Source organism: Alternaria metachromatica (genome assembly GCF_023757995.1).
Source record: "Alternaria metachromatica strain BMP 0045 chromosome Unknown scaffold_5, whole genome shotgun sequence".
In the NCBI taxonomy this organism is placed as follows: Eukaryota; Fungi; Ascomycota; class Dothideomycetes; order Pleosporales; family Pleosporaceae; genus Alternaria; species Alternaria metachromatica.
This window is the reverse complement of record NW_026055496.1, coordinates 1,135,152-1,159,077: the sequence shown is the minus strand read 5'-3', so window position 1 is coordinate 1,159,077 and position 23,926 is coordinate 1,135,152. Positions and strand designations below refer to the sequence as shown.

Here is a 23,926-nt window from a genome sequence, read left to right as displayed (position 1 = left end):
GGTCTGCCTGCCGGTGACAGCGGCGAGAGTGAACGTGAAGCTGTCACATGTGATCTGTCCCGCGACTCGAGCGGAGTATGGATGCACGTCTGTCTTTGACTCGTATTTTGCAGCGGCTGTACTATAGAGTGTTCCGAACCACGGCATCCTCGAAGCCATCAAACGCAGAGGATTTGCTTTTGCCATCTTGGGTGATGTACGAAGACGTACGACGGGTACAGGCTAAAGTGTCAGGACGAACGTCCGTAGGTCCCAGCCGTTCGTGTTGAGGACTCTGAACGCATTGTGGCGTCGTCGGTGAATTTGCCGTGGAGCATAGCAGCTGCTCTAAGATGGGGGCGTTGAGCACGCGTAATTTGTAGAAGTAGTTGACAGCAGGTTGCGATAACAGCTGATATGGCTGGTGCTACCGCATGCGCACTCGTTCTCAACAGCCAGGTAGCACACGGCGGTGATTGCGTGAAGGATCTAGAATCGCATCCGTAGTACGAGCAGTCCCAGCCCTTGTGGATCGTGGTGCTGCCCCAAACCATGTGGAGAAACAATTACTCCCCGAACCCAGGGCTCGCGTCAAATTGCCTGCGAATCTAGAGTCCTTCAGCATGTGTAGGGTTGCTGAGACAGGGCGGCCCGATATGGATTGACAGCTCCCAAGGACTGGGCTACCGGGCAGAGGTCAAAACAGACGGTGGGAGCCTCCGCAAGACGGGACAAATGAAACAACCAGTCATGCATTGCATGGGGCGCCACGGCATGATGCCAGCGGGCATGAATTGTTTGAGGTGATGCTCACCCAAGCGCCCCAGTGAGCCTCGGTTCCAGTGGTAGTCAGCGGTCGATTCTGCACGCTGGCTGACTGCAGTGTGTTTAGTCGGCATGTACTTGGTGTGTACTGAGGAGGAGGCCGATCATGGCAGCAGTCTGCACTGGAATGGCATAAGTCAGGGCACTTGATAGAACTACAGTATTGGCGAGCCAGCGGGGAGGTGTGCCGGGCGACGAAGTGGGCCAAGGCGAGGCGTTGCGGAGACGGTCTTCGTCGTCGCGGACAGATGATGAAGGGCCGTTGCAGGCTGGGGCGCGGCGGGGTGAATGGGTGCCAAGGGAGTGTTGCAGGAGCAGCGGGTGGTGGATCCCTGTTTGGCGTGCCGCTTGTCGTTCAGCAAACCAAGCCCGCGGCCATGTGTTGTTTTGAAGCGTCCAGGCCTCGATGACGCAAGGTGTGGTGAAAGTCGCGGTGGGTGCGTGGATTTGTTCGGAGCGATGAAACGCCCTGTCGCCTAGGGCCTCGCGTGTGGCGTGGGACCCCCCGTTTCATCGCCCGGTCCCCGAATAGCAGGCTGCGCTGCGGCGGCCAGGCGGAGCGCGACAGGCACCCCCCCTGCCACTGGCGTCAGGCACTCCCTCCAATCCTGCATCAGAGGCCGCGATAATCAAACTCACGCATTGCTCCCCTTCTACCCACACGCCCGCTCTTGCGTAGCCTTCTTCTTCCCTTTACCTCCACACTCGCTCACCACACGTCACTCTTTTATCGCCTCGGCCCCCCTTGGCACTTACTTTCTCTTCGTCGCTCCGCGTGCTAGTCGTCGCCTCCCCGCCGGCTCTTTGCAATATATCCCCTGGTTGGCGATTTTCCCTCGAGGCCCTATCACCGCAGCCCATTCCGCCTGCATAACGGCTACATACCATCAGCTGCCTTGTTTGCTTTATCCCTGTTGATTAACTCGCCCAATCTGGATTCTCTGGATTCTGTCAATACCGCCGGCGACGTCAACTGAGCCTGCATTGCGCCTGCCGTTCACCCTGGCCTCCTGCGCCTGAACCCAGCCCGCCCAATCTACTATAGTGAAGCCGGTCACGACGCACGACCACATCATCGCCACGATCCGAGTGAATCTCTAGCCTACTCCCGCATCACCGATTCGGAACAAGTGCCGTTGTGCTTCTTCCCACCTACCCCCGTCTGTCGTTTGCTGGCCAAGACAGAGTCCACTCTCTCAACCCTACCGTCCTGGATTCTTAAAGCACACCTTCTAGACCGCGTCCCCCTCCCCTAGGACTCCTACCCGTCACCTACCGCTCCATCAACGACAATGTCTCTCCAAACTATGGGTGGCTTCTCCAAGCGTGCGGGTCATGAAGAGGAAGACCCGACTGCTGGTCTTGAGAACCTCGACGTCCAGCACTACCTCGGATACATCTGGTGGATCATTGTTGTCGTCTTCTTCATGTACCAAGTCATCCTCTTCTTCGTCCGTTACATCCGCACCGTCACGTGCTTGAACAACGAAACCCAACGATACTTCGCCATCCCCAACAGGACCTACGCAGCTTTCAAGAAGCACTGCCTCGATGCGCCTCTGTTCCGCACCCGTCACCACCGCGAATTCAAGCTCTCTTCCGCCATTGGTGTTGGAACCCTGCCCAGCCGTCTGCAAAGCTTCTTCCTAGTTGGCTACTTCGCTGTCAACGTTGGCTTCTGTGTATGGAAGATCGACTACAGCAGCTTCTCAGCCGGAGCCGGTGAACTTCTCAGCCGCTCCGGTATCATGGCTGTCATCAACATGATTCCCTTGTTCCTGCTTGCTGGTCGCAACAACCCCATCATTAAGCTCACCGGTATCTCATTCGACACCATGAACCTCATCCACCGTTGGTTCGGACGGATCGTAATCCTTGAGGCCATCGCCCACACTGTATGCTGGATCGCCAACAAGGTCCACACCAGTAAGTTTGCCCGGTCAGACATAACATCACGATGCTAACAGATTTGCAGAGGGCTGGGGTGCCGTACAAGCCTCCATCACTGGAAGCGAGTTCATCATGACAGGTTTCATCGTAAGTTATGTACCAAGCCAGTACCAACAACGTCTAACATCCACAGGGAACTGTCGCATTCGTCTTCCTCCTGATCCAGTCTCCATCTCCAGTGCGTCACTCCTTCTACGAGGTTTTCCTGCACGGCCACATTGTTGGTGCTGCCATCGCGCTCGGCGCCGTATGGGTCCACCTCAAGGAGCGCCCGCAGCAATTCATGCTCTACGGCGTACTCGCGCTCTGGGTCATGGAGCGAACCTGGAGATTCGTCCGCCTCGTCACGCGCAATGTTGGAAACGGTGGTACCGGTTGCGATGTTGAAGTTCTCCCCGGAGACGCCCTTCGTGTAACCGTCCGCATGGCTCGCCCATGGAGGTTCCGCCCCGGCCAGCACGCCTACTTGTACATTCCTTCCGTCGGACTCTGGACCAACCATCCCTTCTCTGTCGCTTGGAGTGAGGAAGAAGAAGATCTCACCATTGCCTCATCCGTCGCCGATGAGAAGGGTCTTCCCATGAACCGCCAAGACATCCTCGAGCACCACAAGACTAGCATGTCTTTCATTATTCGCCGACGAACTGGTTTTACCGACAAGCTGTTCAAGAAAGCCGATCTCTCTGCTTCCGGCAGATTCTCCACTTCGGCATATGTCGAGGGCCCATATGGTAAGTACCGAAGCTTGTTTTTCCCCGGACTTTTCACTATCGCTTATATTAATCCAATCTACACAACCCATGCTAACATCATATGACAGGCGGTGAAGACCTAAGCTCTTACGGAACTGTCATGCTGTGGGCTGCTGGTATCGGTATCACTCACCAAGTCCCCCACGTTCGTGATATCGTCGCTGGTTACGCCAACGGAACTGTCGCCACCCGCCGACTTACACTCGTCTGGATCATCCAATCGCCCGAGCACTTGGAATGGATCCGTACATGGATGACACAAATTTTGTCCATGCCACGCCGCCGCGAGATCCTGAAGATTCTGCTCTTCGTCACTCGCCCTCGCAGCACCAAGGAGATCCACTCGCCCTCTTCCAGTGTCCAAATGTTCCCTGGACGTCCCAACGTCCAAGCCTTGGTCGACCAGGAGATGCAAGAGGGTATTGGTGCTGCCTGTGTCAGCACCTGCGGTACTGGTGGATTGGCGGATGAGCTCCGTCGCTCCGTCCGCAATCGCGAGTCCCAGTGGAACGTCGACTTCCGCGAGGAGTCTTTCTCGTGGTAAACGTATCATCCCTATTCATCTCTGGTCTCGTCACATGGGTATACCCTTCGTCCATTGATCACTAGCCTTGCAATCTATCATGTTTGGAAGGACCAATGTTGGATCTAATGAGGACATGCTTGCATCTACTACTTCGCTGTATACATTACATTTCTTTTCTTTACCGCATCGTCGCTCGATTTGGTCTCTTTTTACACTCCTTGTATCTTATCCTGTGGAGCAGGCACGAAGACAAAATATTCATGTGGTCGGGCGCGCCTTCGGGCTAACTATCAATGTTATCACGTCACCACAACGGTTCTTTCACGAGCACGGCGATGCTTCTTTGGTGTTCAAGGCGTCTACTTTGACTGATGGTGTACATATCTCTATCACCTCAGAAATCATGACAAGTTAACAACAATTTCGATTTTCATCGCTCTTTCCTGACATGACATACCCTGGTCCTGGTAGTCAGCTTACATTAGCGTTCTCGTCAAAACGTGAATCTCATGCCCCTGCTTCGATCCGGACACCTGTCGCACACCCTGACACACAACATGCGTATATCGACGGGACGATACTGCATCAGCAACATCTCCCCTCCGCCTTCGCTCGACGGCTGGCTGTGAGTAGCCGGATCCCGCCGCAGCCCAACGACTACGACGCGCGTCCGCCGAGCGAACAAACCTCCCCATCACGAACGCTTATCTGAAACCCTCGTATAGGATCGATTCCGCGTACTCTTATTCGGTATCTTCTTATGATACCTCAGCGACCGTAAGCCTTCGGCGTTTGCGACCCGCGCGCTATGCGTTTCTAGTGCGCCTTCCCGTGTACGGGAGCGCTGGGAGATACAACGGCCCGGTTGTTTCAAAACGCCTCATCCACACTCAACAAGTCGCTGTAATTCATCATAGGCATCGATACTGGCGCGCCTTCATGCTGCACTGCACAGCGCTCCTCCAGTCGCTGTAGCTCTACTGCCATTCGGACGATGTGAGGAGATCCGAAGGTGCGCGAACACCAGATCGCGGCTGAATTCGGTGCATGAAAAGAACGGAAGGCTTGCAGCTGAGCGAACGGATATGTCGATCGTCCTTCAATTCTGGACAAGACTTCTGCGTCGCAATGCTTGTAGATGTACATCGTGCTGACGGAGTACGTATGTTGGTCTGCACTGCTTACGTATGGGCAGTGTCAACTCCGTTGACTGGATCTCAACAAACGCCATCATCTCAGAGATACGTAGTTCATGATGCCAGAGAGGTATCCGAGCAAGTCCAGCTTGCAGCTGGCAAGGGTGATAGATCCCGATCTTGAGCTAGTGTAGCTGCAGCTACCTGTGACCGGGTACTTCACCAAAACCTACTACCAACGCACATCACCACGGTATCGGGCAGTTACGTACCTTTGCATCTTCCTCAGAAGGATCCGGAGCAACGCATCGACCTTGGAGATGTTTGCGCATTTACTCCCGCGTCATGTTGTCACCTAGCATCGATCTGAGAGGCATTGCAGGTAGAATTACTACATCCCATTCGTAATCAGTCGTCAAACAAACCACATCTCGAACAATGGCTTCTCCACTCTTAGACTTCGAACGATCGCAAACGATTCCTGTATGCGTCCGGAATTCGTCATACCGTACTAGAATCGCTGGTCGTATCTCTCGTGTACGAAGAAAGTGGTAGAAGTATGATTGGAAGAACCGACTTACCCGTGTTGGAAAAATATCATAACACCCCTTCTATCACTACACCTCCTCAGCAACCGGCTCTTCATCAAACCCCGCCTCTAGGCCTCCATCGACTCACACAGCTCCTCCAGGATCCAGACCTGACCTTCAACACGAGCCGTCCTGCATCTCCAACGTCCGCATTCCCCATCCGTGCACCTTCCGAGCCTTTACATGTGCAGATAAGGTTCCCATCCAACCATAACCCTACTGCTGCGCCTCGGAAAATTTATCACGTCTTTGTCAGATGCCCGTGATAACTGACGTTCGTATGACGCTTGGCTAATATTGAAGGATTGCCCACGAGGATGAAAGAACAGAGCAGGGGCCTTGGTCGCTTAACCAATCAACCCGCAACGAATGTTGTCGAGGCCCAGAGCTTCTGCCTACTTACACATCGCACATCACGCGAATCGTCCGTTACCGTCCTCATATTCAAAATCCATGAGCGTCCCTCATGTGCGACACACGGCAAATGAAGAAAACACCCCGTCGCCATCTGTGCGTCCCCGCCGCATGCGAATATACGCCGTGCTCGCGCACGGATGGGGGAATGCAATATAAGAAGAGCCGGCGCGAGCAGGTTTCTTGCTACCTGGCTCAAGAAAATGCTCCGTCGCTACCACGCTTTGAGAAAACGGTTATCGCGTGCGCAGGGCGGGGTTGCTTCATTTAGAGCTGATAACACGCGCATGACGTTGTGGGGTGAGGTATATTGCTCTGCTGAAGCGAGGTTTGTTGGACTGGGGAGGTGTTGCGGTAGCGAAGACACGTGGTGGGTGTGGCTGTTGGATGGGGTTGATGTGATAGGGAGTGATTTGTGATTATGAGGTAGCTTTTGATCGCGTAATTCGTAGTCTTGGACATTTCACTTGATAAGCTCTAGTCGACTGCGGATGAAAACCGTGGACACGAGTGACTATCGCTATAGCAGCTCTCCAACCCGAAGAAATCTTCCGGGAATCATTCCTTCGTCGCGTCTTTTCGCGCGCATTAGACTGCCTCTGGGCTCTCATGCGTTGCAGCATCCTCCATCTCGAACCTCCTTTGTATTCCCTCCCAGCCTTTCCTCACCACTTCCGCCATAACGCGACCCATACTGCCTTCCTTGCCAAGCGTTTCCATCGCCTCCTCCACGCTCACGAGATGGCTCTCATACGTGACTTCCAGTTCATCTACCCCCGTGTTCTCATGATGTCTTGGCTGGTATCCCTCGGGTTCTTGTTTTATCCTTTCTCGTAAAGAGAGATTCTGAGGGTATGGCGGTGGCGGTTTGTATACTGCGCCGGCTTCCGTCTCAAGCAGGGTCTCGAGGGTTGGAGGGAGTGTCTCGGCGATGTACCAGTAGATTATGTATTGTCGCGTGCCGAGAGGCATGAGTTGCATGGAGACTGGCTCGGCGGTCTGTGGAGATGCGTGGATTCGTGGGTGGGCTTGCGGTTGCCGGTGTACGGTGGGTAGAGGGAGAAGACGGTTGCGGTAGCCCGACTGTTCGCGCGATTAGTACGTGCTCTGCAGCAAGGATCTGTTCACATCGCGTACCTCTTCATATCCTTCTCTTTCCGCGCCTGTGCCGCTCTCCTCACCGGCGTCGCGTCTACCCTTGGGAAGGAAGTAGAACTTCCGTCCTCGGTGAACGCAGCTGCATATCACCACACGACTCGTCGCGAGGTGAAAGATCGCGACGCCGCCTCCGACCACAAACTGGTTGCTGTCGTAGTGCGCGGTGTATATCTCAGTCTTACTTGTAGACATTGTCGGTCTTGGTGGTTGAGGCTGAGGAGTGTATGTCTTGGATGAAAGGAAGCCACACATGGGGATTGCGGAAGTAGCTCCTGCTCGACGGGCGGCTTTCAGGTTATAGCGCTGTTACCTTGCGCCAGCGAGCGGCCTCTTTGGTGTGTGACGGCCATGATGGATGCTGTCATGGTAGGTGCCTAAGATACGTGCGTCGAATTGAAGGAGAGGTATGGTGGGGCTAGTGACGTTTGGCTGTACATGGGGAGCTGCCCCGCGCTCTAGCGCTCGTCGCAAGGTCTGTTTATTGTCATTAGTATATATACGATAGATTTCGCTGGCTCTCCATCAACAGTACAACTGGCCTAATGGCCCAATGGCAAGGCGCTTGACTACGATTCGTTTGATATCAAGAGATTCCAGGTTGTAAGTAGCTCCCAGAGCCCACGTTCGAATACCGTCGCTAACGCCAAGAAAAGCGACCCCTGGTTAGGTCACACAGCAGCTCGCAAGAGCGTTCTTTTTTGCCGTTACGTGACACGCATAGGCGCAACTTTTTATTTGCCTGCCTGTTGCCTGTGTGAAAGGTTGTGGTAGGCAGAGGCTCTTTTTGCTTAGCTCTGCTAGTACCTAGCGCGCATTTGATGGAACACCAAACTCAATCAATGTAGAAGCAGACACGACGTCATAAAGCTCAGAAGTGGTCCTTCTACTTTTTCCAGCTTTCTCGCAAGCCTTGTTTAATAACTCACAACATGAGTCTACTCTCAGTCTCTTCAAATTGTACCATATCATCGCCCCGCAAAACCAAGAACCGCACGGAGCATGATTCGTAATTTTATCAGTATACCCGGAGTGAGGGGAAGGCGGATACGTACCATGTCGCACTCCTTGGCGGCGAGACCAGATCAGGAAGCTGGTGATATCCAAGGCATCTCAACGTCTCGGCGTCTTCTTGGCTGCCGTTGAACGACACTCCGCATACTCGTTAGGAACCAAGCGCCGGATGTCATGGCGATATCTCTGTGCGAGACTGCGAGATGAACTCGAACCGTTGCATCATCATTTGCTTGGCCTTCATCGCACGATAAGGTTCTGACAGCATACATAGATGTGTATATAATATCTTCGGACTGACCGCGGAAGCTTCTTGTCAGCACTGAAGTCAACTATTGTACATCATGAAGTGGACGAAAGTGTTGCTCGCCGCTCAATTGGCTGCAGCGACTCCCTTCCAGTCTCGCGACAGCTCTGTGACGCGCAGTGCTAAAGCCAGCTACGATGGCTACCACGTCTATTCAGTCACACCCTCTTCTGCTGACGAGGCTCGTGACCTTGGGAAGCGCTTCTCCCAATACCACACTCATCCCATTCGCGACACCCTGTCGATTGCTATTCCACCAGAAGAGGTCGACGCATTCAACGCCCTCGGTCTGAAGGCTCGCCTCGTCAATTCTGATCTGGGCAATTACATACGCTTAACGGACAAAGAGGCGGTATACAAGAGAGGTTTGCACAAGCGTGGCGAGTTGCCAGATCTCTCTTGGTTTGACACCTATCATCCGTATGCCGACCATCTCCAATACTGGGACGATCTAGTCAAGGCATTCCCCAAGAACTCGAAAAAGTTTCCAATTGGACAAAGCTACGAGAACCGGACCATCTGGGCATTCCACCTTTATGGAGATGAGGTGAAAGGGTACGGAAAGCAAGAAGAGAAGCCAGTCATCCTTTGGCATGCGACAGTCCATGCTCGAGAGTGGATATCGACTATGGGTAAGAAGGTGCATCGCGACACATGTGGATTCCAGCTAACTTCCATAGTGATTGAGTACCTGGCCTACCAACTAATCGACGGTTACAAGAAGGGCGATGCCAATGTGACCACCTTCCTGGACTACTACGACTTCTACCTGGTTCCCTTCCATAACCCCGATGGCTTCCTGTACACGCAGACTAACGACCGTCTCTGGCGCAAGAATCGTCAGCCACGCCCAAACATCAACACTACCTGCCTTGGTACTGACGGCAACCGTAATTGGAAGTACGAGTGGGATGCTGAGCCGCCAGAAGGTGGGTCGACACCTGACCCATGCGGTCAAACATACCGCGGAGAAGCCCCAGGTGACACGCCTGAGAACCAAGCCATGGACAGTCTTTCAGCTCAACTATCGCAAACAGGCGCTGGTATCCGGTCGTTCATCGACTTCCACTCGTACGGCCAGCTCATTCTCACTCCTTATGGCTTCTCTTGCGATCCGCTGCCCGAAACTCTTCCTCGCATGCTTGAGGTTGCTGGCGGTACGGCGAATGCTATCATGGCTGCTAGCACAAAGAACAGCACGTACGAGTTTGGTCCTGGGTGTCAGATCCTTTACTTCTCAACCGGTAACTCGAGAGACCACCACTATGCTGTGCATGGCGCGAACCATTCGTGGACGATGGAGCTGAGTCCTCAAGACCAAGCAGGTGGCGGCTTTGTCCTGCCACCAGATCTGATCTGGCCGGTGGTGAAAGAGCAATGGGCTGGACAGCAGTGGCTTTTGAACGACGTGTGGGTGGACTAATTGTGGAAATGGACAGTTTCAGGCTGTCGCTATGAGGAGATAGGTACTGGAAACGAGATGTGTAGTCAACTTGTGTAACATACGACTGCCGCGGTGTCATTAAAACATCCAGTCCGAGAGTACAGAAACACAAACTTCTACCACATGTCTTACGGTGCCATATACTTTGTCAAGACTTAGCCACTGGCAAGCGACACGAACAAAACGCGGCAACTACATTTAGCCATGAAGCAAGACATATGAGAGAGTTGTGTCGAGGTTGTTAAACATGTTCGAACCTTTTTGACACTGATCTCGGCCTCATTACTAGCCTCCTGCGCGAAATGCTTGACTAAATGGTGTGAGTTTTTTGATGAACCAAAGAATTCTGATGTGATTTAAAACTAGTCCGCCCAATGTGTCCAGTCAATTACAGTTCTTTGGAAGACTCGTAACGACCGCTTCGCAATCGCTGCCGCCGTTTGGTGCTGTTTGTCCGATATATGAACGATGAGAGACAGAACTCCCATCGTGAATGGCACGAGTGTTCCTGGAAACCTTAATTGTCAAGCTATTTGAGCGAGTTATAGTAGCTGACGTGGTCGTAGTTGATTCAAGTTTTGCCATTCTTATGCCTTCTGAACAGCGGAGCATGGCACGCTTGAATATGAGCCTTTGTAGGTCCTGGACCTTTGCTGCTAATCTATTGGGTGACTAGTCTCGTTAGAGACCTGATAACATCCTTTGCTGAGAGTGAATTCTGGGGGCAAGAGGCGCGACAGATCGCACGAGACGTCAAAAATGTTTTCCGCATTGTGCCGCTAACACTCACAGGTGTTGATGAGGGCTGGGGGTGGCCAGTGGAGCGGTAAGCTCTGGAGACATCTGTTCAGTACTGTCGCAGTCTTTAGCAGCGTGACGACGAATATGTTGGATGTGCAATGCAATTCATTGGCGATGGCTCGGAACCGATCCTTACAGATGCTTGAAGCACAGTGTGATCGCGAATATTGATGCTGGCGGAACGTGATGCTAGTGTATGGAGTAGTGGATGAATGCAGATCGTGCTTGAGTGTCTCTATCATAAGCTCGCTGGGTAGTAATTACACGACTGAACGGTTCCAGACCTCACAAGATGGTAGAACGATCATATGTATAGAGTGTAAGTTTTGTAGTTTGATTACAAAGAGAATGCAAATTAGGAGCACGAGACATACACCGGCCTATGAACTGCCGAGAATTGGTACAATCCGATAGACGTGCCCTTGCTTGGAAATCTGTCCACCATATGCGTGGCGTCCAAGCCTTGGGTGTATGGGCCTTGCCTCGGGCATACTTCAGAGGGCGCCCGATGTTTGTATCGCTGTTTCGATCTTCCAGCCTCGTGCCGATGCAACCCTCCGATACTCGCTGAGTATCACCAGTGGAAGTCGTCAATGAGCAGCACTCATGCTCACAGCGCTTCACCAACCTATTATACGTGGACGATGATAGCATTTCAGGCAAAGTCCCCTCACCTCGATCAAGAGAAAACTGGACACCCTGAAGCCTACAATGACGCTACACTCGCTTGTTTGCGAATTGTTATCCTAATGTAGGCCTCAAGCCTATTCGCCTTTTCCTTATACGAAGTGTCCCATCCATTCAGACCAAGGAGTGCTTCTCCCCTTATATTGTATTATATGGGTACGCGCGATCGCGGTGCGGAGGTACTGTAGGCCGGCACGGTTCGTTCTGGATGCGGAGTGGAAGATCGTGGCTCGAAATCGGGAACGTCGAAGAGGGAGCCTAGAGAACGACGCAGCGTCAGCCGCTCGACAGCTTCGAAGCCTGGGTATCAGTCGTCATCAGTTGCGTTTTATATCATACAAGATCCTGTTGCTGGCTTGGAAGAGAACAGCCCAAAGAGGCGAATGTATCGAAAACGGCGACGGCCAGATCCTACTTCGTATGTCCAGCTTCTGATAATACACATGGCATCGCTTCATAGAAGGAAAAATCTGAATAGGTCTGCAGCCTACATCGAGATAAAACTTTGCAAAGTAGGTGACCCAACATCAACGTAGGCTCCAGGGTGTTCAGATTTTCTCGCTCCTTGGGTAAGGTGGCCTGTGAAAACAAACTGAACGTTAGGTCTTTGGGGACCAAGATTGTCGGTGAGGCGTTCGAAGTCTACCATTCCTCGGATTCAGACTGAAACGCCTGTGCCATGTCTGGATGCCGATAGATCCCTTCGTAGCGGGGTTCCTTTGAGCAAGACCACTGAGTGATGTAAGGGGCAGTGGAATTTCCAACTGCGGTACGTCCGGCAAGGGGCGGCGTTGAACAGCTCAAAGGACGGTTCCACGATAGTTGGGTCCTCTGATACTGGGCGTCTGCGATAGCGCGTGTGAGTCAAACCAGACCCATTGTTCTGGCTCCATAAGCATCAATGCCCAAGGTAGCGGTAAAAGCAATAGAGGGAGTGGCTAGCAGCGGAGAAAGGAAATTGAACACGGTGGTGTGCAGGATCTGGGCGGTACCATCGACAAGGCCACAATAGACTCCGCTTGTAGTGGGGCTGGGTACACGGTATGATGGCAATCTCAGTACCCCGCCAAAAGTTTTGCAGTGCGGCAAAAGTGACACCGAGGTGGTTTCAGCGCAAAGGCTGCATACTGGATTATTATTCCAGGTAAAGTGAATCGAGAATGAAGGTAAAAATCGAGCCTTGTGCAAAAGCAAAAGCTGTAGCGCGTAGGTGACGCGGGTCAACTGGTACGAAAAGGGCTGATGGACAGCAATGACGATGCACCAAAATACTCGCGTGAGGCAACTGCGGCTGTGGCGAGCTCACAGTAGGCGGTCAGGGCGGTTGGAAGGGCTCCATGGCATGTGGGCCAATGAAGACGACCCGTTTTGCCTCTTTCACAGTCGAATTCGTTGCAAGTGAAGGAGTTTTCGTAGCCCAACGGGGGGCTAGCGCCTAAAACTAGCACGGACCCACTCAGCCCTCCAAGTATATTAGCAACACCCAGCCCCTCCATCGCTCACTTTTTCTTCTTCGTCCAACTCATACCTTACACCGCGCGCTGTAAATCTGAGTATCAAACAACTTCCCCTCACCACCACCAAAGCAAACTACACAACACCGCCAACATGGGGTAAGTCATCTCCCCCGCCTTCTGCCCCAAGTCGCTGGAGCCTTTACATCGCCCACTCCAGCAGCCTTGGCCGCCACCTCCATCCTCAGTACAGCTCACTAACAATGTCTGCAGTAAGGAGAAGATGCACATTAACGTGGTCGTTATCGGCCACGTCGACTCCGGAAAGTCCACCACCACCGGCCGTAAGCCCTCCCTCTCCGAACGCCTGCGGGGTCACACAACTTACAATGGGATACAGACTTGATCTACAAGTGCGGTGGTATCGACAAGCGTACTATCGAGAAGTTCGAGAAGGTACGGCATCACTCTCCTTTCACATGGACATCCGCGACCGTCCAGTGCACCTTTGAGCGCTCAGCCATTTCCGGCTTATCGCGATGAGGGGCATTTTTGGGTGGTGGGGTTGTGCGAACTTTTACGCGCTAGTGCTAGTCCGCATGCGGCTTTCGCGAACCCCAACACCATGACGCACATCCAATTTCCCTAATTCGGCTTCAGTCTGCTAACAAGCCTCACAGGAAGCCGCCGAACTCGGTAAGGGTTCCTTCAAGTACGCATGGGTCCTCGACAAATTGAAGGCCGAGCGTGAGCGTGGTATCACCATCGATATCGCTCTCTGGAAGTTCGAGACTCCCAAGGTAAGCTTCGGCCCTACAAGATGCTTGTGACGTTCACTGACTTATTAATTCAAGTACTACGTCACTGTAATCGACGCCCCCGGTCACCGTGATTTCATCAAGAACATGATCACTGGTACCTCCCAGGCCGACTGCGCTATTCTCATCATTGCCGCCGGTACTGGTGAGTTCGAGGCTGGTATCTCCAAGGATGGCCAGACTCGTGAGCACGCCCTCCTCGCCTACACTCTCGGTGTCAAGCAGCTCATCGTCGCCATCAACAAGATGGACACCACCAAGTGGTCCGAGGAGCGTTACCAGGAGATCATCAAGGAGACCTCCAACTTCATCAAGAAGGTCGGCTACAACCCCAAGCACGTTCCCTTCGTCCCCATCTCCGGCTTCAACGGTGACAACATGATTGAGGCTTCCTCCAACTGCCCCTGGTACAAGGGTTGGGAGAAGGAGACCAAGGCCAAGGCCACTGGTAAGACCCTCCTCGAGGCCATTGACGCCATCGACCCTCCCAGCCGTCCCACCGACAAGCCCCTCCGTCTTCCCCTCCAGGATGTCTACAAGATTGGTGGTATTGGCACGGTGCCCGTCGGTCGTGTCGAGACCGGTATCATCAAGGCCGGTATGGTCGTCACCTTCGCCCCCGCTGGTGTCACCACTGAGGTCAAGTCCGTCGAGATGCACCACGAGCAGCTCGTCGAGGGTGTCCCCGGTGACAACGTCGGCTTCAACGTCAAGAACGTCTCCGTCAAGGAGATCCGTCGTGGCAACGTTGCCGGTGACTCCAAGAACGACCCCCCCAAGGGTGCCGAGTCCTTCAACGCCCAGGTCATCGTCCTCAACCACCCTGGTCAGGTCGGTGCCGGTTACGCACCAGTCCTCGACTGCCACACCGCCCACATTGCTTGCAAGTTCTCTGAGCTCCTCGAGAAGATCGACCGCCGTACCGGAAAGTCTGTTGAGAACTCTCCCAAGTTCATCAAGTCCGGTGACGCCGCCATCGTCAAGATGGTTCCCTCCAAGCCCATGTGCGTTGAGGCTTTCACTGACTACCCTCCCCTCGGTCGTTTCGCTGTCCGTGACATGCGTCAGACCGTTGCCGTCGGTGTCATCAAGTCCGTCGCCAAGGCCGACAAGGCTGGAAAGGTCACCAAGGCCGCCCAGAAGGCTTCCAAGAAATAAGCGCTCTCTTCTTGGGTTGCTTGTTTCTCTTCTTTCGTCTCTAGATACCTGGTTCTGGGGATGTGGTTGCTTCGGAAAAGCTGTGATGACTTTTGAAACGTGTCATGCATAACGGTCTGGGGTCCTGGCGTCGTCCTTCCATAGTTTCCATAATGATCTGAATGAAAACATGGGTGGGATATGAATAATAACACTTCTTCTGCATACGTGAGTGACTTGATGGTGTCTTGACTTACCCCTCCCTTGGCTGTCCTGCTTCCCTCGCATGATGGTGCAACCGCGTCATCCATCTTCGTTTGGATTCCCACCTGGGGTGGCTACAACTTGTGTCGGCTTCTACAAAATTATTATTCAGCTAGACGCCTACATCAACTTAGAGACTGTCTAGTTATTCAAATATAATAGCATGTATGCAGCACGCATCGTAGTCACCCGTAGTACTCCAAGGACCAAGGCAGGTTTCGCCGCGGATTGTGGTGAGCTTTGTTAACCGTGTGTTCGTCATCCTGGCCCTAGAAGGAGCATCGCATTCAACGAAACCTTAGAAGCCTGAACACCCTGGAGCCTACATTGACGTTGGATCATCTACTTTGCATGTTTTCATGTTGATGTAGTCTGCAAACCAGTCCAGATTTTCCTCATGGAAAGACATAGCCGCGCTGGTGCTTGAGCCGACACATGCATGATAGACACCAGAAGCAGGCATACATGCGTATACTTCGACCGTGTTTGCACCACTAAAATTATCCGTCGCATATTATATGCCTTCATGCATCATAGGAAAAGAAGCTCGCAAGTATCGTGGCTGGTTGACGGCTTCAAGGAACGACCCACTGTTTTGGATTTAGCGCTGGCCATCACTTCCTAGGTTACTAACCGCATGCAAGTCACCATCGCTCTACGCTCTCACATTACAATCCCTCTGGAGGAACAATGTCGGCAGATCTTTTTGCGGAGTTCGGAGCAGACCCCCCTCCTACTCAACAGCAATCGCAGCCTGCACCCAACGCCATAACAAGTGCACCTGCTGCATCGGACTTCAACTTCTTCAGCGGCCTGAACAACGCTCCGACTTTAGCAACACCGTCGCAGCAACCCCCTTCAACGAGCAACACTCAGAATTATGGATCGACCTACGAACAAACATCTACTGTCGAAGACAATGACGACTGGGGCGATTTTGAGGGCGGCTCATCTCTCGAGCCCGCTCCTGCCGCCAAACAAGATCCGTTCGCATTCGCACCACCTCCGGCCGCCCAACCGCAATCAAATGCATGGAACATCACCTCAGAAACCCACGATCCCTTTGCATTCGCATCGCAATTATCTTCGCAGCCGCTAGAGCAGACATGGAATCGAGCGCCCGTTGTGAAGGCCAAGAAATCAGCCGACCCAAGCGTTTTGTTCGACGCGGAGGATGATCTGGATGATGATGACGATTTTGGCGATTTCGAAGGCGAACAGGAGACCAAGACACAGTCTACGGCACCCGTGGCATCGCCTTCGGCGATTGTAGACCTACTGGGCGATATGAGCATAACACAGGCTCAACCACCCAGCACGACTAGTAGAGATACTGCTAACGCACGTCGGGGTTCAAAGCTTCAAGCAACGACAAGTAAGAAACCTGGCACAGGCTTTGGTGCTGTGGCCAAACCAAAGCAACCCGTGCCGCCACCTGCAGTGACTCAAGAAGATGACGGGTGGGATGAATTTGACGACTGGGAGGCGTCCATTCCTAGTAAAGCACCGAGCAAACCCGAAGCCGTGAAGTCGACTAGCAATGCCAAAATGAATGTCACGCCAGCTCCGATACTTTCCCCTACAACAATAGATCCACAGGCCGGCGAACTACCTCCTACAAACGTGCCCCCACCTGGCGTGTTACTGTCACTTTTTCCGTCTCTGTTCGCCGAAGCACAGGAGAAGCTATTTAAGCCCATGGCAGCGCAACCGTTGCCGATGAGGAACAAGCTACTGGCTGAGCCCGCGACAATTGCCTACCTCCAGGGCTATCTCATCCTCGGGAATGTTGCAGCGCACATCATAGCAGGAAGGAAATTGCGCTGGAAGCGAGACCAGCATTTGTCACAAGGCATGCGAATCGGCCCAGCGTCATCTCGAGCAACTTCGGGGATGAAGTTGACGGGCATTGACAAGGGCGAGAACATGAAGGAAGAGCGAGAGGTTTCCGACGTGGTCAGAAGCTGGAAAGAGCAGGTTGGGAGACTACGGCATGTCGTATCTGGCGCAAATCAAATCAAGGCGGGCACTCTAGACCGTGGACCAGATTTACAAGAGACGATGCCGGTGAAAACACTCAAGCAGTCCGAGGGTGGTATTCCCGCACGGCAGCCCTGCATGCTGTGTGGACTGAAACGAGAGGAAAGAGTGACTGCAGCGGATATGGCCACGGACGATAGCTTTGGCGAGTGGTGGATTGACCAGGTCAACATGCACAGAGGTGTGTCTATGAAATGGCCGTGATGGAGACGATTGCTGACTATAGACTAGGCTGTAGGAACTTCTGGAACCAGCATAAAGACACACTTCGACATCATTGATGACCTGAAGTCCCCGGATATCGAGGGTGAATGCATGGGTACAGCACACGGCATGCACAGGATAAGTGTTCAGCCAATGGTGTCCTCCGGGGTATGCGGAGCTAATCACGGTGGACGCAACCTGCACGACTTTCTGCATGATGAGCAGAGAATTCAGAGGCCTCCATTGAACAAGTGACATCTGTTACTTTCCACATTCAGTGTGCATATTGTTGCTAGGTGCCGGTAGTGTATATTGTGTTGTTCAGGGCATGCTATGACGACATGAACGTCGGCTAGATTGACGGAACGTTTGCTCTTTGCGCAAAGTAATGGAAGAGGCGGCAGAGCAGCACATGTCAGAAGGAAGGCTAGCGGAGGCTTGTCGGACGGATGGTGACAGGCCCGGCTGGGGAAGCTTGTGGGACAAGTGGGATGCGCCGCAAGAAGCATTGTACATGGCAAGCATGGTAGAGACTAGGTTTCAGCTGGGCAAAGCAGATTTGGAGTCTTGTGCAACCTTGACGTCTAGCGTGCGGTGAGGCAGGCGTGGAGTATGATGATGGTGTCCCGCCCCGGTCTATGGTAGATCAGATCTCTGGTAGCGTCGAGGGCGGGTGCATCGTCTGTGCACTTCGCGGGGCCAGCGTAGGCGCAATGCAAATAACGCCGTTGCCGTCTCAAGTCGCATCCATAGTGCGGGCGACGTAACTACATGCCATTCACTGTACACGCCCACTGATCACCCTTGACTCTAGTCCGCTCCACGCGTCGCATTTCTTACTGAACAGCCGCTTGCGTCGCAGGTGATATCCGACCCAAGCCCCCATCAGCCCTGCATTCCCCGCCAAAGCCTTTGCACCACCGCCCGCCCGCGCATCTTGCACCCGTACCCCAGAAGCGATACCGCCGCCGCCCCCAACGCGACACCGGGTCAGTACACATTGACTTGTGTGCCTGTAGACCAAGACTGGCCCTCTCGTCGTCATTCGCTGCGCGTAGTCTTACCGAGCCGAGACTTGTGCCCAGGCCTGGGAACAGGCGCTCGTACGCCTCAGGGAATGAGCAGGCCAAATGATCATGGTACGTCAAGTGACCCTCTGCCCCGAGTCGTGATGCCCGCGACTGCCTCCACGGCGTCTGCCTCTGCCACCGGCGAGAGATGGCCCGCTTTGTAAGCTTCACCGCTCAATGCACCCGTGGACTGCGAGAGGAACGGCACCGGGCTGCTGCAGTAGATAATAGACACCCGCCTTGCCTGCCACCTGGACCACCTCCTGCTCTTCTGCATGGATCTGCTTGCTGACGCCCTCACCCCGCCAGGCTCTCTACCAGAAGAAGCACCCTTCGACTCGTTCGCACAGTCGCAGCACCTCTCCGAATATGCCCCGCTGGTCAAGACGAAAAGCACATCCAGCCTGCTGAGCTGGCGGACGGGGCCGCCGCCACCCATCGACACGGCCAAGCGCCTGAGCATCGATGCAGGGCAGCTGGACCGCATGGCCAGGTGAGTGCAACGTGCGAGAGGCTGGGCAGGCAGGAGCTTCCTCCGCTTCGTGGCTAACGGCTGACACATGCTCCAGGTCGCCCATTGTGTCTGAGCATGAACACGGCCTAGGCTCTTCAGGCCTGCGTCGCATTCGCCAACAGCCAGGCCCACGACAGCTGCAGACGACCCAGCGAGCCGCTTCGTTGAACATCGCTACTCCGCCAGTGTCGAGGCACCCCTCAGAGTCTACGCCCACAGCGCCCGCGTCACCGACCTTCGCCTTTGGCGAGGACCTCACTCGTTTCCCCTCCGAGTCCCTGCACTCGTTCTCGTTCGCGACCCAATCCGAAGAGTTTATACACAACCGCCAGAATGTTTTGAAGCGCTCCATTGAGTTCATGCGAGACAGGCTCGGCTGGGCTGCGACCAACCCTGGCATAGCCAACGCTCAGGCCAAACTCAGCGGCGATCAAGAAGTGCAGAGCATGATGGAGCTCCTGACCCGGGCAAACCTCATAGGTCAGGACGGCACAGGAGCCCATGGGCTGGGCGCTTTGGGCCCAGTGACAGGACCCGCCGACATGTCTGGCGAGAACCCATTCGAGAAGGGATTCACAGTCGATCGATCAGCCAGCCCAGAGAGCATGCTCGAAGCAGCGAGACCCCCAGTACACAGGGCGACTACAATCGACGTAGCCGACAACAGCAGCACGTCAGACTCTCGAGAGGGACGAAGCTCATCGAGTACCGATTTGACCTCCGACGCGTCGAGCACACGCGTAACGGCCGCCTCTCCACCTCCACCCTCCTCGCAGCCTGCACGACCCCAACGAGCCGCACTGAAACGTACCCTCACCGACGTCGCGCCTCTTACGATACAAAGTCAGCTTCACGATGCCTTGGCACAGCCATACCGAGTTGGAGATCAGGAGAAGATCGGGGACCTCGTTTCTCCCGCGAGCATACCGACTCTGCCACCGAGTTTCAGCAATGCACCAGGGCCTCACTCTGCGGGGTCAGCGCCGCATGGACACGGGAGCCGACACGCTCCAGCAGCACAGGCCATCTTTACTACCGAGACAGACACACCGTGGACTATCACATCCGCAAACGACTTGGCATGCTTGGTATTTGGAGTAACAAGGGCGGAGGTCCGTAAGCTGGGCATCCTCGAGGTCGTGCGTGAGGACCGCAGGAAATGGCTCGAGAGCAAGCTGAAGGATCCTGAAAGTGGCTCGAAGAACGCGCCGTCTGGAGTATCGGCTGCCAACAACAATCTGAAGGTCGGCAGCGGTGTCACAGCGCGGTTACTGAGCAAGGCTCCATCACGAGTGACAGCCGCGAGGAAAGCACAAACGGACGACGGCAGTGGATCCTCCTACTACAACGCGAAGAAGACCGGCAAGCTGAACCACGAACACAAGGGCTCAAGGGGCGTCCTACTCTGTGGAGACGTTATTCCGATACAGAAACGCGACGGCTCGACCGGGTCTGCCAGCTTGTGGGTCAAAGAGAAGCGGGGCAGTCTCATATGGGTGCTTGAAGAGATCGCCGAAGACGTCGTGTACATCACGGTCGACGAAACAGGCTGCGTATCCAAGGGCTGGGGCGCAACGGAAGCTGTCTTCGGGAGCGATCGGTTACGGAGGGGCATGGATCTCAAGCGTCTCATACCAGGTATACCACGACTCCGAGGAACAAACACTGGAGTACTAGACTACGACTCCATTGACGAGTTCCGCAGCTACACAGCTCGCACGTCGAACAGCATCAATATACCCGTGACTGTGGAAGCCTTGCCTGGCGAACCTACCTTCCGCATATCTAGCTTCCCTCACATCGCCGGCATCATTGTCCTATCGTCCGACGACCTCAAAATTACGAGTTCCAATTCCGTGTTCTCCGCGGCTCTGTTTGGGCAGCCGCGACCTGAAGGTATCCACGTCAGCAAGCTCATACCCGCGTTCGACAGAATTCTGCACGTCATGACAGACGAGGACAAGATAGAGCTGGTTGACGGGATCGTTATTCCCGAACACAGCTTTCGTCGCGCACGAGCCCTGCTCGCAATGCGCGAAGGTAGTGCAGATGCCGCAGCCATCTTCCTGCGACCAAGTGGTCTGCCAGCCTTACATCGCGACGGATCAGAAATAATGGTTGACGTGCAAATGCGAGTTGTGAAGAGCGAAAAGTCGCCCCGATTTGATGAGAATGTCATTGAAGAGGAAGATGGGTCATCGAAACCAAACAAGGGTCCAGAGCTGGTCTACGCTTTGTGGATAACATACTCCAGGCAACTGCACGCTGCGAACCACGGTATCGGTCCAGTGACTCCCCTTATGTCACGGCCACCCTCACCCCGCCAACCAGAGCCAGGCCAGTCCAGTTTCTCCGTGCCACAAGAACCCGAATCACATCAATCGCAAGGAACACCGCCTACAGTTTCACTCCTCACACAGCAGATTCAAGAAGCCATGCGGCCTAATACTCCGCAACAATCTCAGAAAGGAGCCATGGCACCGCCGCCAGCACCTGCACAGGATGAGCCATCCCAGAAGAAGACTATCAACGATTTTGTAGTGTTGGAGGATATGGGCCAAGGCGCCTATGGGCAAGTCAAGCTATGTCGATACAAGAAGAACAGCAACAAGAAGGTTGTGATCAAGTATGTTACGAAGCGGCGTATCTTAGTCGACACGTGGACACGAGACCGAAGGCTTGGAACTGTGCCGCTCGAGATTCACGTCCTGGACTATCTCCGCCGCGACGGCTTCAAACACCCTAACATTGTGGAAATGGCCGATTTCTTCGAGGATGACATCAACTACTACATCGAGATGATACCGCACGGTCTACCGGGCATGGATCTCTTCGACTACATTGAGCTACGTGTCAATATGGAAGAAAAAGAATGTCGTAAGATCTTTGTTCAGGTCGCAGAAGCGGTACATCATCTGCACACTAAAGCGAAGGTCGTGCATCGAGACATCAAGGATGAGAACGTCGTCCTTGACGGTGAAGGCAACATCAAGCTCATCGACTTTGGAAGCGCAGCGTACATCAAAAGCGGACCCTTTGACGTCTTTGTAGGCACAATTGGTATGTTCCCCGTCACTCTCGAATCCTTATGGTCATACTAACGCTCATCAGACTACGCTGCCCCGGAAGTCTTAGCTGGAAAAGCCTACCGCGGCAAAGAACAAGACGTCTGGGCCCTTGGCATTCTCCTTTACACCATCATATACAAAGAAAACCCCTTCTATTCCATCGATGAGATCATGGATCATGATCTCCGCGTACCGTGGGTCATGTCGGAAGAGAGCATCGATCTTGTGCGACTGATGCTAGATCGAAATGTGGAGAAAAGGATTACCATCAGCATGGTGCTCGAGCACCCTTGGTGCAAGGGCGCTGGTGCTGGCAGTGGGGTGGTTGGAGAAGCCGCTTGAGGGCCAAAACACATGGGAACGAATATATGGAACGACTTTACGATCTTTTGCATGCGGCTGGACTAGGAATGGTTATGGGATGGATAAGGTCAGGCGCACTGCTATAGAGCGCTTCTCCTTCTACTTCGAGTTACACACATTGTTCGCAAAATTGCGCCATAGCATTACGGCATTGTTGGTAGGGCGAGAGATGGAAAAAATGAATACCCAATATCTTTGTTTTCGCATATTATTGTTTGACGGGGTTGTTCTGTCTGGGAACACGGTGACGCGATAGCTCCCGGGCGCCGATGTGCGGGAGGCTGGTTCCTTCCCCGTGATGACGTCTGGTATCCGCGACGGGCGACTCCTCACCACAACCTCGAACGGTGCTCATTCATGACACTAAATGCACTCGCGCAAACAGAAGTCCATTGCCCCGTCATACTGGTCACACATAGTGCATACCGCCTGTCTGGATGCTTCCTGATGCGCACCGCCAGTCCAGGTCAGCGCCACGCTCAGTATAGCGTGGCAAGCAAACAGTACAACCCTCGATGTACTCAGCCCCAGGCGAGGCTGAGGTACCTATCCTCCCTGTCCCGACAACGACAGGCTTCGAGCCAATAGCAAAGCAACGCCACAGTCGTGCCACACGTTAGGCGTCCAGCCCAAGCCACGAACACCCTGTATCTCAGAATAGATCGAGTGGTTGTCCTCGCGCGTCGTCGCGGAACGTGTCTAGTTATTTCTACCCGCGGTCCACTTCCCATGTCCCATTGACGGTATTGCGATAGATACTTGGCGTCTAGACGTTGGTTTGACGCACCCTAACATTAGTGTAGCGCTTCAACACGATGTTATCCCAACCGCCTAAGAGTAAGGCCGCTAGTATATGGTCTTTTGATTCGGGGTACGGATCAGGCACCTTGGAAGATGATGAGGGGTTCCAGGTACAATCGTGCGCAATGTTGTATGTTGCGCAATTATTGACGCTGAGCAGATTGACCAGGCCGGAAGCTCCACGATCTATGGAACGTTGCCTACGTCCCCCAACCAGTCCAATCAGTCAAATCTTGGCGGACCTGTGACCCTTAAACTGGGAGACGAAATTCGCGCGAGAGCAATCACCAACTCGACTGAGCCTCTTGCTACGGGAGTCGACGTGTTCACGGCGAAAGTTCGCATTAGTAACGAATCGTTGGTACCGACGCAGAGTGATGGTATCGATTGCCTCCGATGTCAGCTTTGGAACATCATCAACCCCGACGGGAACATTAGATGCGACGACTGCACGAGTGAAGGATTCGAGACGCTTGATGCTGTACTAGGTACTGCTGAACCACCAAAGACGAAGACTGCGGCACCTCGACATGACGTTTTGAAGGTGACTTCGTCGGAAGACTTCTCCCAACCCAAGAGTACCGGGCGATGTACTGCGTGCGAGATCTCGACA

At 53.8% G+C, this 23,926-nt stretch overlaps 6 protein-coding genes across 6 annotated transcripts; 5 read left to right on the top strand and 1 right to left on the bottom strand.

The window, feature by feature from the left end:
* Positions 1–2,096: 2,096 nt before the first annotated feature.
* On the top strand, positions 2,097–4,050 carry J4E83_003333 (uncharacterized protein; the record flags this gene model as incomplete). The annotated part of the gene is made up of 4 exons (XM_049330270.1): positions 2,097–2,730; positions 2,780–2,841; positions 2,888–3,485; positions 3,575–4,050. 4 exons carry the CDS (start codon positions 2,097–2,099, stop codon positions 4,048–4,050), a joined length of 1,770 nt encoding a protein of 589 aa, XP_049190766.1.
* A 2,710-nt stretch (positions 4,051–6,760) lies between these two features.
* Positions 6,761–7,522, bottom strand: J4E83_003332 (uncharacterized protein; the record flags this gene model as incomplete). The annotated part of the gene is made up of 2 exons (XM_049330269.1): positions 6,761–7,255; positions 7,310–7,522. The coding sequence occupies 2 exons, from the start codon at positions 7,520–7,522 to the stop codon at positions 6,761–6,763; spliced, it is 708 nt and encodes a 235-aa protein (XP_049190765.1).
* A 1,163-nt stretch (positions 7,523–8,685) lies between these two features.
* J4E83_003331 (uncharacterized protein) lies at positions 8,686–10,071 on the top strand (the record flags this gene model as incomplete). Its single annotated transcript, XM_049330268.1, has 2 exons — positions 8,686–9,280; positions 9,329–10,071. The coding sequence occupies 2 exons, from the start codon at positions 8,686–8,688 to the stop codon at positions 10,069–10,071; spliced, it is 1,338 nt and encodes a 445-aa protein (XP_049190764.1).
* Positions 10,072–13,188: 3,117 nt separating this feature from the next.
* Positions 13,189–15,010, top strand: TEF1 (translation elongation factor EF-1 alpha; the record flags this gene model as incomplete). Its single annotated transcript, XM_049330267.1, has 5 exons — positions 13,189–13,193; positions 13,308–13,378; positions 13,435–13,490; positions 13,715–13,834; positions 13,889–15,010. 5 exons carry the CDS (start codon positions 13,189–13,191, stop codon positions 15,008–15,010), a joined length of 1,374 nt encoding a protein of 457 aa, XP_049190763.1.
* Positions 15,011–15,943: 933 nt separating this feature from the next.
* On the top strand, positions 15,944–17,497 carry J4E83_003329 (uncharacterized protein; the record flags this gene model as incomplete). The annotated part of the gene is made up of 1 exon (XM_049330266.1): positions 15,944–17,497. The coding sequence occupies one exon, from the start codon at positions 15,944–15,946 to the stop codon at positions 17,495–17,497; it is 1,554 nt and encodes a 517-aa protein (XP_049190762.1).
* A 1,345-nt stretch (positions 17,498–18,842) lies between these two features.
* J4E83_003328 (uncharacterized protein) lies at positions 18,843–22,491 on the top strand (the record flags this gene model as incomplete). The annotated part of the gene is made up of 3 exons (XM_049330265.1): positions 18,843–19,060; positions 19,137–22,141; positions 22,193–22,491. The coding sequence occupies 3 exons, from the start codon at positions 18,843–18,845 to the stop codon at positions 22,489–22,491; spliced, it is 3,522 nt and encodes a 1,173-aa protein (XP_049190761.1).
* Positions 22,492–23,926: the final 1,435 nt, after the last annotated feature.